At 41.7% G+C, this 19021-nt stretch overlaps 1 protein-coding gene across 1 annotated transcript in view; it reads left to right on the top strand.

The window, feature by feature from the left end:
- The window catches only part of LOC136677673 (cadherin-16-like), a 40166-nt gene extending 22670 nt beyond the window's left edge, over positions 1-17496 (top strand). Inside the window, exons 11-17 of the mRNA XM_066655267.1 lie at positions 120-311; positions 1973-2214; positions 4331-4461; positions 7036-7275; positions 13540-13656; positions 16199-16315; positions 17358-17496. Coding sequence (XP_066511364.1) covers positions 120-311; positions 1973-2214; positions 4331-4461; positions 7036-7275; positions 13540-13656; positions 16199-16315; positions 17358-17458 — 1140 coding nt within the window. The 3' untranslated portion in view covers positions 17459-17496. The remainder of the gene's footprint in view (positions 1-119; positions 312-1972; positions 2215-4330; positions 4462-7035; positions 7276-13539; positions 13657-16198; positions 16316-17357) is intronic.
- Positions 17497-19021: the final 1525 nt, after the last annotated feature.

The raw sequence follows: 19021 nt of genomic DNA, 5'->3' as shown, positions 1-19021 counted from the left end.
ATCACAATATGTTCAGTCCTGCAAGTAAATGCAAATGATGTACTCAAACACTCCATATGTCATAATTAAGCTTGATTTCTTGATGTCTTTCATTCCCTCTCGCTCTCTTTCTCTGCCAGTATGGGCCGTTTCACCTGGTGGAGGATGCTCCTGTGGGTTCCACAGTGATGGCGGTAGCAGCATGGGATGCTGACGAAAGGGGTGGAGACAGCTGGGTAGTGGACTACAGGCTGGAGTCTGGTAACGAGGAGGAAGTCTTCACTTTGGTGACAGACAGACAGAGCAATGAAGTGTCTCTCGTCCTCGATAAGGTACCCGCTCTCTTCCACACCAATCATGTTGAGGTTATTTTGTTTCCCGCTGCTGCTCTGTAGAGCGGCCAAATGGAGTAATTGCACTGTGCTGTAAACGGAGAGAAACTAATTGCAGTGTTTGGTGTTGTGGCTGTGTGAAGGACTGGAAACTGTGGGGACTGTGTTCAGCAATTCTCAGCTCCACGGTCAAAAAAAACAAAAAAACAAAAAGGCTGCTTTGTATAAACAAGAGTGACAAATGGATTCTGCCACTGCCTCCAAGCATGTTGGAACAGAGCTGTGATGGAGAGCAGTTGTTGGGACAGAAAACCAGTGTTTTTGTTTTTGTTTTTTGAATCTTATGAGAGGATTGAGTGGATTTGAGAGGAGTGCAGATCTGGTGGAGGGCGGCAGGTGTGGAGAGCGCATGCAATCATTCTGAACAAAACAGACAGGGGATTACATAGTCACACACACACACACACATAAGCTAAGATCTGTATTCTTGTCTTTGTAGTATATTCCTCTGTATTAAAATGGTGTGTAACCCAGTCTTAATCTTACCCATCACCTCTGGCCTCTTTTACATTTATCGTTTATCCATATGGCCACTAAACCTTCATGTCCTCCAAAGGTTACACAGTGCAGTTTCTGCACTGCGTAGCCCACATTAGCAATGGCAGAGGCTCAGTGTAACATCACAACAATTTTGAACTTGTAATTTTAAGGATAAACATGTTACGTAGTGGTCCTTTATTTGCATTCAGCCACAACAGCATTATGCAAAGGTTTTGCACAGAGCTCGTTCCCTCCAGCATGCACTTTCTGTAACTTTGCTTATGCAATTTATAAACTTTATACAGGAGATTTCTCCCGTTTCCCAGAAAGCTGCACACACAGCTCAGTGTTTGGAATATTGTCAGTAGGTTGTGTGTGCTTCACTTCTGGAGATTCATCTGGCCTTCGTTAGACTGGACACATGGTCAGAGGTGGACTGGAAGCAGTGTATCACTCAGCTCTCTAGCTGCTCATACTCACAAACCGAATGTGGAAAAACAGCTGGACGGCCTTTACAGTCCTGAGCAGTGACAGCCTTCTGGAATGGCCCCCGGGTCCTGTTCTTGTCTTTTCTCATACGCCATCCAACCCCAAAATAGATTAATTCCAAATCATACTTACATCAATTTCAAAATCTTAAGATATTGGATATAAATATCAATGTTGAGTCAATGTAGAGGCTTTATACTGCTCTAGCCCACACTTGGCATTGGACATGGTGATCTTAATCTGGTGTGTCTGCTTCAGAGCACCCCATTTTATGTCATGCTTTCCTTTGGAGATGCAAGTTGTGTACGCAGACCTGAGATTCTGTCCACAATGAGGGCACCTCAAAGTCAGTGAATTCGCTGATTCTAAGGGATGTTTACAAACTTTCAGGAATAGTGTTTGTTTTAACAACCTGACCAAGACTGAGGCATACTATTACTGACCATTTATATTTAAGTATAAAGTAAATCTCACAACAAACTGTGGCTTTAATTCTCTAATCCATCTATGTCATATAATTAAGCTATGCCTGCAGAGGTTGCCTGATGGCTATCTTTATTATTAAAGACCCGTAGGTGAAATTGAATCTGGTTTGTCTTCCCAGCCGTAATTTAGTGCGTGTTTTGAATCAGGTTTTGGATTTTGAACGGGAGAACGAGTATATCCTGGTACTGAGTGCTCAGAACCCCGTGGCACTGGTGAGGGGAAGATATGGCCCTGCTTCTACCGCCACAGTCTCCATCTTCATTGATGACATAAACGAGGGTCCCGTTCTGTCCCAGAGTCACTACGAGGTCACGGTCAGAGAGGGGGAGGAGCCAGGACGGGTCATCGCCACCATCAGGGGTTACGACCCTGACTCTCATCCAATCAGGTTAGTCTGTAATAGCTTGCAGACCACTGGCCTCATTCATGTTAATGTAACTTCGGAGTTCAGCTTTGAAATATGCTTAAAAAATGGATATGACACGTTGGACCATGTTAAAGGGAAAAGAGCAGGGCAAAACCATAATGATATGCTAATACAACACTGAAAATCCCATAGATGGGTTTTAGGAGGTTGAGCATTTACTACATCATTTGAAAACAGCAGCTGTCCTTCACGATTTCATGATGAATGAACAAATAGAAATGCAAAATTATTTTTTGGGAGATTCTGGGAGATTTATGTTTTTAATAGGACAGTGATGATATGGACATGATTGTTTATTCCATGGCCATCTTAACCAGAGTGAACTGGCAAAAGTGCTTCTTCATCTAATCAGAGAAAATAACATCACCATTACAATCACCTTTGAATTAGGATAGCACTAGATTTAGGACTCAATGCTGAACCCTAAAGAAAGAGAAATACAAAATAGATGCAATACCATACAACAATAATTACTGGAACCTGGGAAAGAGAGCCAGTGCAATTCAAAGCATTTCAATAAGCACAGGATTGATAGCCACACAGAGAGTCTTCAGTCTGTGTTTGATGACAGTGATGACTCTACTGTTCAGCTCGTGCAAACTCATTACGGTTCTGAAGGCAATTATATTGCACACTTACATTTTCTGAAGACATTTCTCACAACAGGCCATGCACAGGCATCTAGGTAGAGCTTTTTTATCAGTTTATGGCACGTTATGTGAAAATCTTGCCTAATGTGTTCTTTCATTCATTATCTGTAACCTTATCCAGCTTATCCAGTTCAGGGTCACGGTGGGTCCAGAGCCTACCTGGAATCATTGGGCGCAAGGCGGGAATACACCCTGGAGGGGGCGCCAGTCCTTCACAGGGCAACACACACACACACACACACACACACACACACACACACTTACACCTACGGACACTTTTGAGTTGCCAATCCACCTACCATCGTGAGTTTTTGGACTGTGGGAGGAAACTGGAGCACCCGGAGGAAACCCACGCAGACACTGGGAGAACACACCACACTCCTCACAGGCAGTCACCCGGAGGAAACCCACGCAGACACTGGACGAACACACCACACAGGCAGTCACCCGGAGGAAACCCACGCAGACACTGGGAGAACACACCACACAGGCAGTCACCCGGAGGAAACCCACGCAGACACAGGGAGAACACACCAACTCCTCACAGACAGTCACCCGGAGCGGGAATCGAACCCACAACCTCAAGGTCCCTGGAGCTGTGTGACTGCGACACCTACCTGCTGCGCCACTGTGCCGCCCACTAATGCGTGCTTATCAATCATAATATTCCTCACCTGTTGGTAGGTAACCAGTTACATTCTTTCTTCCTCCTTCTGCCTTCAGAACCATTTTGAATAGTTTTGCATACAAGCTGCTATTCAGACTAAAGGACAGTGAAAGGTCCACCATCTGGAAGCCAGGACAGAGAAGAATCTTGATGCTTGTCTCCTACACAACTTGAGGGACGTTTTTTGACCTGTGCCATCCTACAGGGAGGAGCTCAAAAACGATGTGTTTTTTTTTTAACATTATCACTAGTTTAACATATTTTGTGTCCATTAGAAAGCCACAGCATAGGGGCAGAGATTGTGTAAACAAGCTGAGATCACATGAGATCATCCCTCAAGATGTCACAGGTGTGTAGCACAAGTCAGTAACATAAATGATCATAAGTGGTAAGAATAATTGCAAATGTAAAAAGTAGGAACGTCATAGAAAACATGCTTTACATCCATGTTAAAGCTTCTCCAGCAGCAAAAGAGGCCAGTGTTGCTCTTACTGAACAGTTTGTGCTGTAGGTGTAAATAATAAGAATAAAAGGACACCTCCCTTTTTATGAAATCCTCCCATTGTCTGCGTCTCTGTGTGACCTCAGTCTGAATAAAGGTGGGCTCTTATTTATGTCTGGAAAATCATGTTTCTCTGCAGTACAGCGTTTAGCCCCGCAGGACCCTCCGCCATCCACAATACAGTACATTATTACAGCAGCAGCCAGTTCTGAACAGCGCAGGACTTTCTGCACTTGACTCTTTTGTGCTGTTTTGTAGGTACTCTCTGAGAGGGGACACTAAGAATTATTTCTCTATTGGTAAGTACTCTGGAGAGCTGAAGACTGTACAGGCTCTGGACAGGGAGGAGAACAGCACCTACACCATGGAGGTGGTGGCTGAAGATGGACGTAAGAAACAAATATATACATGATTCAAAATTAAGCTAAATATATACATTAACCTCTTTTACGTACATTTATAACCTGTGAATGTGAAATACCACTATAGGTAACTAATTACATAAGGTGTTATGTAGTGATTTATTATGTTTTGTTTTTAAGGATTACTGAGCACACTCTGAGCCACGTAATGCCTTGCTACCCTCAGACGGACTCTTAATTGTTGCTATTCGCCCAGTATTTTTTTGTGCTACATTTCTGTCACTGTGAGTGATAGTGGAAAACGGCCTGATAATGGAAAGAGCTCTAGAAAATCAATCATTTTGAAGATTAAGTTAAAATTAATGAGTTAAATCACATAGAAAGAAAAGTGACTCCTTATATCAATTTAAAAGAAAAAATGTCAACAGAGTTACTGCATAAAAAATGGGTCAGTGTTTAGTCTCCACTTTAATTCATTTGAAAAACAAATCAGAATCAAGACAAAATCATTTCCCAAAGATGTCACTGATAATATGCTAGACATAAGAGTGATGCTACCAGCTAATAAACGATGCTCCGTTAATGTTCCCTGACTTTGTGGTTTGGCATGTTGTATAATGTTATTTGCACGACGTTAAGAGAACAGATGTTACATTCAGGGGACATAGAACTATGAGCATACATGGTCTTGTTACTGAGACCCTACAAAATTATATCCTTGTAATTTTAAAGAATGTTTGTAGGTACAGGAAACTACCCTCACACACTTCAGCTGCGTTCAAATTTTATTTCATGAGTATCTAATCTGGCTAAAGGAAATTCAGTCTAATGTTTTTAAATGCAAGTCGTCTGGGAATGAATGAGTTTGTCTTTTCAAGTAGATCAAAATTTTCCTGTCTGTAAGGTGAAGAAAAAAAAACCCCAGGATATTTTGATGTATGTAACGTATGAATACAAAGACACACAGATTTCGAAAGAGTGTACAGCGCAGCTGAGACACTTGACATTTCAGCTCGCAGCAACTGTGACAGCAATGATAGAGAAAGTCAATGCAAGCCCTCGATTCAAATTCAGGTCCACATCCTCACATACTGAAGAAATCTCCCAGAGTGGAGCAAGAAACACATGAGTCACCACCTAAAGTGGAGAGAGGAGGTGACGTGTGTGTGTGTGTATGTGTGTGTGTGTGTGTATGTATGTATGTACAACTATGCTCACGACATGCATTCACCATCAAAATAATATATAATCAAGAGCTGCACTTAACAGTAATCCCAGCATGAATTGCTCCCTTGTGCTTATGGAACACAAGACTGGGTCGGCTTTGGATCTTTGGAGGAGAACTGTGCGATAGTCAGAGACCACTTTACTGTCAAAATGCCCATTAGGAACATGGACTTCATTTTGGGGAATTTTCTGGAGAGTTGTAAAGTTGTAAAATGGCACACATGCTTAAAGAATATTAATAACTTGTTTTCAAAACTGGAGTTCAACAAATTATAAACAGAAGTATGTGAAAGATACAATAAAACACTCTTTTGGGGTTTTCTTAGGTTCTCGTGTTTGTTGCTTGATGTAATCTGCCAATGCCAAAGCTACACTTCAAGAATACAAACAAAGAACAGTTTAAGTACCTGGATTCTGCCCTTGATCCTCCACAATACTGAGAACGTATTGGTGGTTTGACTTGCTAACGAGAACAAACTACAATTCCCATCATCCTCTCTGTCATGAGTTAGTTTCTTCTTAATGTTCTTCTGTTGGACCTATATCCGAGCTGTCACACCAAACCTGTCCCTATCAGGTCACTAGTACGTAAAGTTTTGAGAGGAAATTAATCTGCACTCTCCCTTCACGTCCGCAGTTTTTGTGTCCATCAGTGTTCTGCTATGAGAGCACGACTCAGTGCTGAAAACATGTGGAGTTGTGAAGAAGACCTTACTGAGAAACAGACAAACCAAAGAACCTTGTACTGACCACCCCATAGTTAATAATTACATAAACAAAGAGATAAAATAATAAAATATGTGCCCTGTGGCTGTGTGTTTTATAAAGGGGATTCAGACAGACTCACCCTGAATGATCCTGACAGGCAGTAGACGCTAAGTGGTGGCTCTGAAGCTTTATTGAGTTTACTCTGTGTATAAATTTAGACGGATTGGAAATCTGCTTTTAAGCCATTCTCTATAATGCCATGCTTTCTGTCCTGGTCAGCTGGAGGCCAACCGTACATGCTGTAGATCTCAGTCCAGTCCACACAGCTGCTGATGCACACTGTGGCCAATCAGAGGCCAGAGGTTAATGCCTGCTTTAAGGCCACCCAGTGCAGTTGAGAATGGGCTCAAGCTGATAGAGGGACACTTTTTAAACGGGCTTTGTCCTGCAGACTAGTGACATAGAACAGTAAATCTGTAAAGTACCTGTTTATACAGAACGAGTCTGTGAGACATGTAAGTCATGTGACTGATGGACATATCTGACCCTCAAATATGTGTTTGTCTACATAGTACATACATATACATGTAAAGAAAATGAAATCAGCAAAATAGAAGAAGGATAATTTTATAGTGGTCAGCAGTATAATGTTGTTTTTTTCTTTAGGTAACTCATCTCTGTCTGCCTCCACACTGGTCACTGTGCATATATTGGATGTGAATGATAACAGTCCAGTTCTGGTGGGTGATTACTCCTGGAAGTACCTGTGTACTCCTCGCTGGGAGGACCAGGCACTGGTGCTGGCTTCCCGGGACAGTGACGGCCCACAGCATGGTGGTCGACTCAACTTCTCTCTCCGCAGTGACCCCATAGTGCGTCGCAACTGGAGACTCACACCCATCAACGGTGGGTGACCCAGCTCTTATTTTCTGCTTCTGATACGTCACACAGAGTCAAAGCAAATTACCAGTTGCTCTGTATACCATGACAAAAGTCCTCAGTACGTTTCCTTGCAAATTTTTCCTGGTCATTTTCCTTTTAAGGATTTCTCAGTATTTCCATGAGTCTGTTTCCAGAATCACAGAGGGATATATTTGATTGGAACGGGTTGATTCCATTGTCATTTTTGGTGTAAGGCCTTCAGTCCCTGTCCTGAGGCTCTAAGGCACGCGTCACCAAATGGCGGACAGAGTGAAGAGTCCATCCAGATCCATGACCAATTTTTGATAAATGAATGAGATTAAATAATAAACAAATGTTCATGGAGTACTATTTGTTTCCACATGGTTGCGTAATAGACAGTGTGTCCAGTTAATCCCGTTAATACAGCAATCGATTCACTGAATTAAGCCAATCAAATAGCTTGTACACACCATGTGGCCAATTTGCTAGAGAGAACTTCTTGAATTTGAGAGTGATTAAAACATGACTGGCTCTAAAATCATGGTGGTGCAGCAGGTAGTGTCACAGTCACACAGCTACAGGGTCCTGGGGTTGTGAGTGCGAGTCTTGCTCCGGGTGACTGTCTGTGAGGAGTGTGGTGTGTTCTCCCTGTGTCTGCGTGGGTTTCCTCCGAGTGACTGTCTATGACGAGTGTGGTGTGTTCTCCCTGTGTCTGCGTGGGTTTCCTCCGGGTGACTGTCTGTGAGGAGTGTGGTGTGTTCTCCCTGTGTCTGCGTGGGTTTCCTCCGTGTGACTGTCTGTGATGAGTATGGTGTGTTCTCCCTGTGCCTGCGTGGGTTTCCTCCGGGTGCTCCGGTTTCCTCCCACAGTCCAAAAACACACTTTTGTGGGTGGATTGGCGACTCAAAACGTGTCCATGGGTTTGAGTGAGTGTGTGAGTGAACGTGTGAGTGTGTGTTGTCCTTTGAAAGACTGGCACCCTCCTGGGGTGTGTTCCTGCCTTGCGCCCAGTGATTGCATGTAGGCTCCAGACCCACCGCGACCCTGAACAGGATAAGCACTTACAAGTTACAAGCTCTTAAGTAAGTTAAAATATGTAAAAATGTAAGAAAATCTAAAGAAAAATGTTACCAATATAAGTCTGTATATGTTACAAGTCTCCAACATTGAAAACGGACTCTACACCTTCTTAAAAATAATTGAAATATTATTGATTTTAATCAGTGGACTTGGAGGGAATTTACCAACTGGACCTCATTTATTTTTGTCTGAAAAACGCTGAGCACATTTGGCTGTATCTACCTAGATTCCAGAAACAAATCACCTAATCTGATCTCTGATGTCGACCTCCTAGAAACCATTAGGCCGTCTTTGCAGGGTTAGAAAGTCCTGAAGGCTCCTCTCTGGTTGTTTTGCATGTCAGATTAAAGGATTCTTCCCTCATTCTTGACCTTGTGGCTGTAGTGTAATGGTGACTATTTGCTCGTTATCCGTTTAGTCTCTATGAAGCGGGAGGTGGCACATTGTGGCTGTACCACAGTGACTTTGCTCTCATTGACCTGCGACTGAAACTAATTCACAGACTCAAGTGTTTTGGAGCACGTGTATAGACCATCAGTGAAATTACCACCATGCTCTCAAACCCGAAGGCCGTCTCGGCTCTGCTGACGCTCGCTAGGTTACAGCGACCCCTTTGCTTTGTTGACGTCGGCTCGGATAAAAATGGAGATTCAGAAAATAACATTTTCAGTGGCAAAGCGCCGATCCAGTAAGTGAAAGACGTCATCTGAATTAGGTCTAATGCAGACACCTGCCGGCTTGGCCGTGTGCAGGCAGCACAGTGTTGAAAGACAGTGGGCTGGAGGAAATTGCCTGGCCCTCCCCTCCCCCGGTTCCTCAGACTGCTCAGAGCGGTAATAAGTGCAGTGGCTGTGTTCCTGTTCCTCTAGTGTGACGATGCTGATGCTGGAGAACATGTTGACTCTGCCGAGATGACGACGTTCATATCGATTCCCTGAGTCAAACTCACGTCTGTGTCTCCGAGCCCTTTCTCCATCTTTTTTTTCTGTTTCTCTCTTTTGCTTTTTCTTCTCCCTTTTTCATTCTTCTTTTCTGCGTTCCTCTATTTATTTCCCCCTTCCTTCATTTTTTATTTGCTTCTTTCTTTTTTTTGTTTTTGTTTGGGTTTTTTTTCTTTCTTTGGTTCTTTTCTCCTGCCTTCTTCCTTTTATATTCCTTCCTTCAATTTCTGTTTCTTTCTTTTTCTCTGTGTCCCTCTCCTTTCTTTCTTTCTTTCTCTCTGATTTTAACATTTATCTTTGTGTCCTTCCTTGATACTTTCTTTCCTTCCTTCAGTTCTTTCCCTGTTTTTATCTCATTAGCCCTCAGTGACTGACAGGCCTCTTGTCTTGGCATGCAGTGGCTGTATTGTCTTTAATGGTTGTGATGTCACAGCTGATACTCTATTGGCTGAAAGGCTTTATGCGCTGTTGCCATTTCTGTTTGCATAATTCCTCCCACAAACAACCTGCAGCCTCCAGCGCTCTGGCACTCTTACATTGTGGCAGGTGTGTGACGTTGTTCCTCACTCCTGCATGGTGTGTGTGTGTCTCTGGTTCCTTCTGTAGAGTGTTCCTCTCTTGTCCCTGAGCTTTTGCTCTCACTCTCGTAGATCGTCTCTCATCCCCAAGCTCTCTCGCTGTTCATATCCTATAGCATGTTTGTCTTTCATCCCTGAGTTCTCACTCTGTCTCACTCCCACAGTGTGTCTCTCATCTTCTCATACCCTCTCTCTTCTGAAAAGGGAATGTATGTTTCGCTGTGTCTCTTTCCTGTAGAGTGTGTGTCTTTGACACACATAAATCTATAGCACATATAAAAAATAGCTGCCATCACACAAATGGCAGCTATAACCACAGTAAAGTGCAAGTTAAAAGAGGATTGATTCCTTTAAAAGTATGAGAATGTGCTTGTTATAAAGAGGGAGAGGGTTTTATGACCTTTGTCATTTCTGAAATCAGCAAGACATTGGAGAACTGATTTACAAAACCCTTAACGAGGTTACATATAATGCAAACAATAAAATTTTTATAATAGGAATTAACTAGAAAGTCAACATATCCCTCTTCATTTCTCTGATGTTTTAAAACTGAAATAAATATCCATTCATTCATTCATTGTGTGCAACCGCTTATCCAATTCAAGATCATGGTGGGTCCGGAGCCTACCTGGAATGGAGCAAGGAGGAACACGCCCTGGAGAGGGCACCAGTCTCTCAGTGCGACACACACTCACACATTCACTCACACACTCACACCTATGGACACTTTTGAGTCTCCAATCCACCTACCAACGTGTACTTTTGGCCCGTGGGAGGAAACCGGAGCACCCGGAGGAAACCCACGCAGACACAGGGAGAACACACCACACTCCTCACAGACAGTCACCCGGAGGAAACCCATGTGGACACAGAGAGAACACACCACACTCCTCACAGACAGTCACCCGGAGGAAACCCACGTGGACACAGAGAGAACACACCACACTCCTCACAGACAGTCACCCGGAGGAAACCCACGCAGAAACAGAGAGAACACACCAAACTCTTCAGAAGAGCTGGGGTTGAACCCACAACCCCAGGACCCTGGAGCTGTGTGACAGTGACACTACCTGCTGCGCTACTGTGTCACCAAATAAATATCCAGTATTATAATATTTAATGTATTGCATATTATCCATTATATTCTGTCTCCATCACCAATATCAGACCTCGAATCCCAGAAGAAATCAATGGTGCTTTGTATCAAAGCTTTACAAAGTCTTTGCACTGCAGAACTGCCACACAGTGCTCGGAGGACATTATGAATGGGTCCATGTGTGAAAGTGAAAGAAAAGACTCTGTTCTTTTCACCTAGAACTCTTCATTCCTCTCAGAAATAAAGGCAGCAAGATGGGTCCACAAGGTTGTTTAGTTATCAGACCTGAAGCCACAACAGTGTAGTTTAACGAGATTTTCTAAGTTGTCTCTGTTGTGACAAAAACCTCATGTTCAGAATGGTAACTACACAGGAGCAGACAAAGACAGCCCTGACCTTGAATGGAGGTTAACTCATTTTAGCATGTTTCTATTGCTGGCTCCATCACTGGGAGTTCATCAGTTCACTCTCGAGTTATGCCTCAGCCGTCCAAGGTCAGGAATCCAAGTGAGCTCAGTTGCCCTCACTCTCTTTGGATGGGTAAGATGGCTGCTTTCTCTGTCCATGACACAAGCCCAGTGCTAGACAGTGTGGGTGTTTATTAGCTGATGAACCATAGCTGCACAGCTAGAGTTCCCCTCCTGTGGTACTGAGTATGTTGGGGGAACCCTAGCTAATGGATAATCCTGAAAAAAACTTTCACCAGATTATCATAACTACAGCATCTTCTTTAGAAATGGAGCTACAAGCCTAATGTAGCCATCAAGCAATGAAGGTTTGTCACCCGAAATATCCTCATTGGGTCTCGGTGTACAGTTCTTCTAATAGTGCTTTTACACTGCATGGTACCTACGCTGCTTCACTTGACTCTACTCAACGTCTTTACTTTTCTTTTTGGCAAATTTGGCACCTGGTCCATGGAACGGGTGCTTTTTTACTACCTGCCCCCTCAAGGTTGCAAGCAGGGATTAAAACATGACGTGTAAACCAAAGGTTGCCGGTTCGTTCCCCCAGGACCAGCAGAAACATTCACGGCTCTTCAGCAAGGCACCGAACACCCAAACACCCAAGTGCACTAGTGTGTGTTTGTGTGGAAGACACATTTCGTTGTACATTGTACAAATTATTGCACATTATCATTATAGTTATCATGCAGTGGAAACGTGCCATAACTGCTATTGAACCTTTACATTATGTGGATAATCGTATTCAACAAAAATACTTCTTTAAAGAACCACCCATTTAAAGGTTCTTACATGACATCAATCCAAAGCACCCTGTTTGTCGCCTTTATTTTTAAGACCACGGGCCACCTTTTGAAGTGCAGCCCATGTGGAACATACACCTCACCTCTGACAGCGGAGATACGAGCAGGAGATTCTCCAGCGGCATCACAGCCTCTTCAGCCCTCGAACCCAGTGGAACATTAAAGAGCGCTGGTGTCAAAAGACAGTAGGGGGCTTTTAGGAGAAGTGATAAGAGTAAACTGAGGCTGATAACATCCCCTCTTTACTGCACCAAGCTCCTGCTTCAACGTCACTGGGCTTAGGCCTGATTAGATACAGCTTGTGGTCTTCTCTCGCTGTGGGTTTTCTCCTTCAGATGGAGCACCACAAACTTTAGACATAAACCCTCCTCATCACACAGCTGAGCAACAGAAAACGTGTATAATTTTTTTTTTTCACAAAACAAAATAACTAGCTTACTTACTAAACAGTCATATTTTAGCTTTAGCTGGGTAAGTGTATGCTATTTTAGCAAAACTGCAAGGTACAGGCCTCTCTTGTTAACTGTAGGCAACATGTATTCATGTGAGGTAAAAGCTTGTCTTGTTAATAATATGCAACACACATTCAATGCTTATTCCTGTGAGGTACTAGCTAAACCTCTCTTGTCACCAAGAGACAACATGTATTTTAGCTTCTTATGTATGTGAGATACTATTTGTTATACTTTTGTTAACCATAGGCAACATATGGTTTCACTGTTGTATGTGGGGTACTAGCTTGTCGCCTGTTAACCGTAAGCAGCATGTAGGCTACATTTACTGCTAATTTCTGTATGGTACTCAATAGCCTGGTCTAAATAAACATGTAGTTTCATTTAATGCATTTTCATTATTTCCAAATGGTACTAGTTAGATTTCTCCAGTGGAAACATAGGCAGTGGTTTCTCTGCTAATTTCTGTGTGATACTAACAAGTCTTCTCTTCTAAACCATTGGCAACATGAATTTTCACTGTTTATTTCTGTGAGGTATTAGCAATAGCTATTGAATATGCAATGCTTTTTTCAGTGTTGATGTCTGTAAGGTATTAGCTTGTTAACAACTGGCATTTTCATTGATTATTTCTGTCATGTACAGTCTTTGATTGTATACGACGACTAATTTCTGTGTAGTACTTGTTAATCATTGCATTAGTCATAGGCAATTAGACATAAGCGGTTTTACAGCTAATTTCTCTGTTGTTTAATCTCTTCAAATGTTAACCATAGGCGACATTTAGATTCACTTCTTATTTCAGTGGTCTGAAAATGTTTCTATATAACTTAAAAGGTCTTTCTCTCCACAGACACTCACACCAACCTCTCCTTGAATATCGCATATCTAGCCCCTGATGTTTACACTGTCCCCTTCACCATCTCAGACAGCAGCTCTCCACCAAGAAGCACCTTCATTAACCTGCCAGGTAAAACACTCCCAGGAGCACCACTGCACCTTCTGCTGCGGAAGGAGGGAGTCGGTGGGAGATATATAAAGGGTTAATTTCTGCAGGTTTGTTCCTCTGAATGACGTAAATGTAGCAGTGTAATTGGAGGCTGTGACATTCTCTGCACAGGTTACTTAATGTGTGGGGGATGATTCACACCTATTTAACATTTGTGATGTTATTTTAAACACTCAGCTTCATCCTTTTGATATATTACACACACACACAGAGAAAGAGAGAGAGAGAGAGAGAGAGAGAGAGAGAGAGAGAGAGAGAGAGAGTCTGGTCTCCCTGGTTTCAGAGGATATAACATAAACTTCCATTTATTTTCTGGAGTCTGGGCATCTGCAGGTGAGTGGCTATTTTCTTGTAGCCATTGACTGATTTATGAAGGTCGACACACATCTGCTTTACTTGAATAGTGTGTTCTCTTGTCTGTCCCATGTTTAAGAGTGAGTAAGAGAAATAGGCCTCTGTGTAACGCCATATTTATACCCCAGGGAAACAGGAAGTGATTAATTACTAATTAAAGCCCAGTAAACAAGGAGCGTCCCTGGACGTTCAAAATAGGTCTAAAAGTAGTCTGTCCGTCAAGGACATATTTTAAACGTCAATGGACGTGCAAAATCCATCTTAATAAGTTAGTTAAGTGGTGACCAATCGATAACGTCAGTGGACGTCCAAAACGTGTTTTATACAAGTAATTTATTTCAGGACCAATTAATAACGTCAATGGACGTCCAAAATACGTCTAATAGTCGTCTTTTCAATGTCTGTGTTTGGACGTCTTTTCAACTTTCATTTTCAACCTTAAGAGAACGTTGATTGGACGGCAGTCATTACATTATTTCAACGTTGAATCAATGGCTAATTGTTTACTGGGAGGTTCCTAGATATTTTGATCCACTTTATACACTACAGTAGAAATGACATGAATAGTTCAAATACATTTATTTCCAAGAAATTGTTAAGGGTGCCAATAATTGTGGAACAGGTCATTTTATGGGAAATAATTATTTCTTAGTCCGGTTTTTTCCACTTGAGTTGTAAGTTGCTTTGTTCTAAATTCTTTCAGAGTGAAACTATGCCTCTTTATGCCCTTAAAATACTCTATTTTAAGGCTTTTAACACATTTTAACTGAGGGTGCTAATAATTATGAAGGGTGCTGTATATAGACATGATATTTAAAAGGAATAGCTTCAGCAAAGATTATTGGAAACAAAATGAACACAAGGCAGCCACCACCAGTGGATATTTGCTCAGCGTTGGCGTTCCTGACTGAGATACTTCTATAAATGTTCAGAGTTTAAGCACATCATGTGCACGCCTCGTGTGGCTTGGTGCACCAGGTGTTCTCTTCTCACCTCATTCGGCTCACATTAAGCCTGATGTCCTCAGAGCTCAGTCAGCTTTACTCTGGGAGCAGAGCCTCAGGTTCAAACTCATGTAATGCTAATATTTATCGGTTCAGTCTTCAGGCAGTGAGGCCGTTGGGGACAAAGACATTAGCAGAAATAATTGATGATAATCACATCGCATAATCGTAGTGCGTGCAATTGCTTGCTCAATTAGAGTTTGTGTGTGTGTCCATGCATATGTCTGTCTGTCTGTGTCTAGACTAAGAAAATGGTCTGTACTTTTCAACTAAAAGAGCAAAACCATTTCCTGCATGTACATCAATCAGCCACAAGATTACAACCACTGACTGGTGACGTGAAAATCATTGATTACCTTCATTCCAGTGGGAGAAATCAGGCAGCCGGTGAACGTTAACAAGGTGTGATGTGTCAGATTCTCTGACCACTTTTAATAGACACTAAACACTGCGTACCAGTGACACCCCACACAGACCTGCCATGTTGGTGATGCTCTGAGCAAACTAACATAACCATCACAATTTAGCACAGGCCAAAACATTTTAGCTCTATATGCTTGCCCCTTTTTCCTGCTTCCAATATTACTTTCAAGAACTGACTGTTCACTCGCTGCCTAATATTTCCCACCTCTTGACAGGTGCCTCTGTACTGAGATAACCATTGTTATTCCCTTCACCTCTCAGTGGGTTTAATCTTGTGACTAATTTTTCTGCATGAAAATACACATGGAACACACTATCATTTTTAATTTATTGATTTAATGGTCAGCTTCTGCCAAAATGCCAAAATGCCAGCTGCTCATTTGCATGGTGAAGAGACCAATATGAACACTCCAAATCTCTTCTTTTAAAGTATAACAGGGTTTTTCCTACTTCTTTTTGGAGATATTATATTTTGTAATTTCAAACTGTAAATTTAATACACAGTGCCCGTGTGTGTGTGTGTGTGTGTGTGTGTTGAATATTTGCTGATAGTGGTGTTCTCTCAGCCACAGGTGTGGATAGTGAGTCTATTGACTGTTTTCCCAGATGTTCTCTCTCTTTTAGGCTGAAGGTACAGAAGCTTGATGAGCACGAAATGTCACTTGCCCACCAATTTCCACCTCATTGATGCTTCCTCTCTCTGTCGCTCTCTCTCTCTTTAGTGACGGTGTGCACGTGTAATGTGAGGGGGAACTGCAGAACAGCTGCTAAACAGCTGGCGGGGATGCCCACCATCCAGTCCACTCTCGGCGTCCTACTGGGGACTCTGGGATTTATAGGTAAGTTTATCAAGCTGAGTCCAAAATAGCTTGCTACGTAGGGCACTATGTCACAGGTTTGCGTACGATATCATTGCTCTCCAAAGAAAAACATGTATTTTCAAAATAGTAGTAACTTTACAGGAGAAAGAAAAAACCTTAACTTTCAGTGGAAGCCAATGTAATATATATATATATATATTTCACATAATGCAGCATTCCTATTGGTCCATTTGTCATGAATTTTTATACAATTCGACGGACAGCTGCTGTGTCGTAAATGATGTAGTAAATTGAGATTGAGATTAAATGAGAAAATTGAGATTAAAAATCAATTAAATTAAAAACATGTTTTTCATTGGACAGCGATGATATGTAACATAAACATAAGGTGTAAGGTAAAGTGTAATTCCTAAATGTGTTGTGAAACATACAGTAGCTTTCAAATATAGTGATCCCTCGTTTTTCGCAGGGGATGCGTTCCAAGACTTCCTGCGAAAAACGAATTTCGACAAAGTAGAGGAAAGATATATATTTTTTAATGTATTTAACGAGTATTTGGACTTTTAAAACCCTCGCTGTGCTGTTAACAACCCACCCTTTGCATTAAACGGTGATTCTATAATGTTTTTCAGCTGGAACTACATGTGATATCCCACCAGTTTCTTTAATAGAGTAATTCCTAAGCTGTGATTTAGCGTCAGTAAATTTCACTCGGATGTGGACATGAACAACACATGTACTGTACGTAAGAAATACTTGTAAATGATACATTAAATGATACATTAAAGAATTTTATAAAATTTTACTGGATTTAATTAAATATTTTGGCTATTCACCTTTCACGGTTTTCCTAGATTTTCCCTCAATATCCGCGATAAAAGTAGCGAATCCGCGAAAGATGAACCGCGAAGTAGCGAGGGATTACTGTAAATACATTCAGTACATTCACTCTTTCTTTATCCATCAGAATTCTGATAATATTAGTATAATTACTATAATAAGAATAATAATACTATAATTGTTTAATTATTATCATTTATTGTCCACTTATTTTTCACAGGGATCATTCTGATAGTGGTGTTTGTAAAACTTTCCTACCAGAACCCTCCACCACCTGGGAAAACCAACCAGGAGAGAGTACCTCTCAAAATGTCACTGTAGCCTCTGAGTCACTCTGTGCTCTTCTCATTTTTACTATGTACTACTGACTCAGTAAAAGTTGTTTTAAAGTCAAACTGCCCTTTTTTATCACGTGAGTTCATGTCTCTGCTCATGTTAAGCCTGTTTTATAATGATTTGTATCATATTTTAAAAGGGAAAATTCTTCCTGCCTCTATCTTCTGATATTGTATTACATCATCCTGTGCCAGGGGGAGGGGACAAAGAAACAAGCCAATGCTTTGTTAACCATGTTTCTCCTCCACATCCCACAGACTTTAACTCAGCCAGCCCAGAGACTCCTGATACTGTGTTTACTTAGAAAAACTTCAGGGTCTGTCAGGAAAATAAGATGATTTTTTATTCACATTAAACTTAACAGCCCAGATATTTTTTATTGAATACCTGACCGGAGTTGGGACACACTGCTGTAGGCTCTAGGATTATAATACATTGTGTAGTGACCTTTTAAACCCTTTTTTAAATAGTTTAAATTATATAGAAACTCATATAAATCATATAGAGAATTCTAAATTCGGAGTGTAGAGCAGTAGGGGTAGGTTCACTGCATTTAGGATGGGGTGAGTGTATTTTGTTAATTGTGACTAATTACTTCATTATTCATTCTTTAATATTCACATGTAATTTAACCCTTTCTTAAACTCTTGGGTGCTGGTATGAAATAAAACCTGAAAAACATAGAGAGGTGTGTTTTTTATTGTTTGTTTGTAGTTGAGAGAGAGAGAGAGAGAGAGAGAGAGAGAGAGAGAGAGAGAGAGAGATTAACCTCATTCAGGTTTATGTTTAAAGACATTCATGTTCCTGTATAAACCTGAATAAAGAGATTAATCATCCTTGTTTTAGAGGATAAAAACACAGCTAAATTGAAATAGTTCTGAAACAGTTTCAGATAATGCGCTGGGAGGATTACCCATGATTCCTTTTAGCCATGCATTCCCCAGTTACGATAGGATGACAACAGCAACCCGTGACCTAAATGACCTTACAAGCAGCTATATATAAACCTGCGCTATAAATAGCCCTGCCGTGATGCCTCTCAGCGGCTTTTGATTTCAAATAAAGCGGGTCTGCTTCCAGGTATATGGTATGAATTATCATATCAGGCTCTCTCTCACACACACACATACACACACACACCCCTAGGGAAGCTTATCCCAGCCCTGGCGGCCTCTCTTTCACTCACTTGTCATGCTTGAGCTTTATCAGCGCAGCTTGACAGAGGTTTGAAAAGGCCATATCCCTCGTAATCGTCCATGTGCCAGTTAGTAGATCACCCATTTAATCTCTGAGGATCGAATTCACGAGCAGTGGACTGGCAAAGCAGAAAAGAATCGGACATCCGAACCAAGTCATCCGTTCAAATGTTTCATCTGTGCAGAGTGGAAAAAACAGGAGTGTGGCATCCAAAAATAACACGCTGATTATTTATGTTCATGCGCACTTCCCAACATAGAAATGCACAAATTTGTCTCTAACATGATCTCAAAATACACACACAGGCACATCACTCTCAATATGACTCCGCCTCAGGGCACAGAGCACAAG

This window comes from Hoplias malabaricus, chromosome Y (assembly GCF_029633855.1).
Source record: "Hoplias malabaricus isolate fHopMal1 chromosome Y, fHopMal1.hap1, whole genome shotgun sequence".
In the NCBI taxonomy this organism is placed as follows: domain Eukaryota; kingdom Metazoa; phylum Chordata; class Actinopteri; order Characiformes; family Erythrinidae; genus Hoplias; species Hoplias malabaricus.
This window is presented reverse-complemented; position numbering and strand designations above follow the sequence as displayed.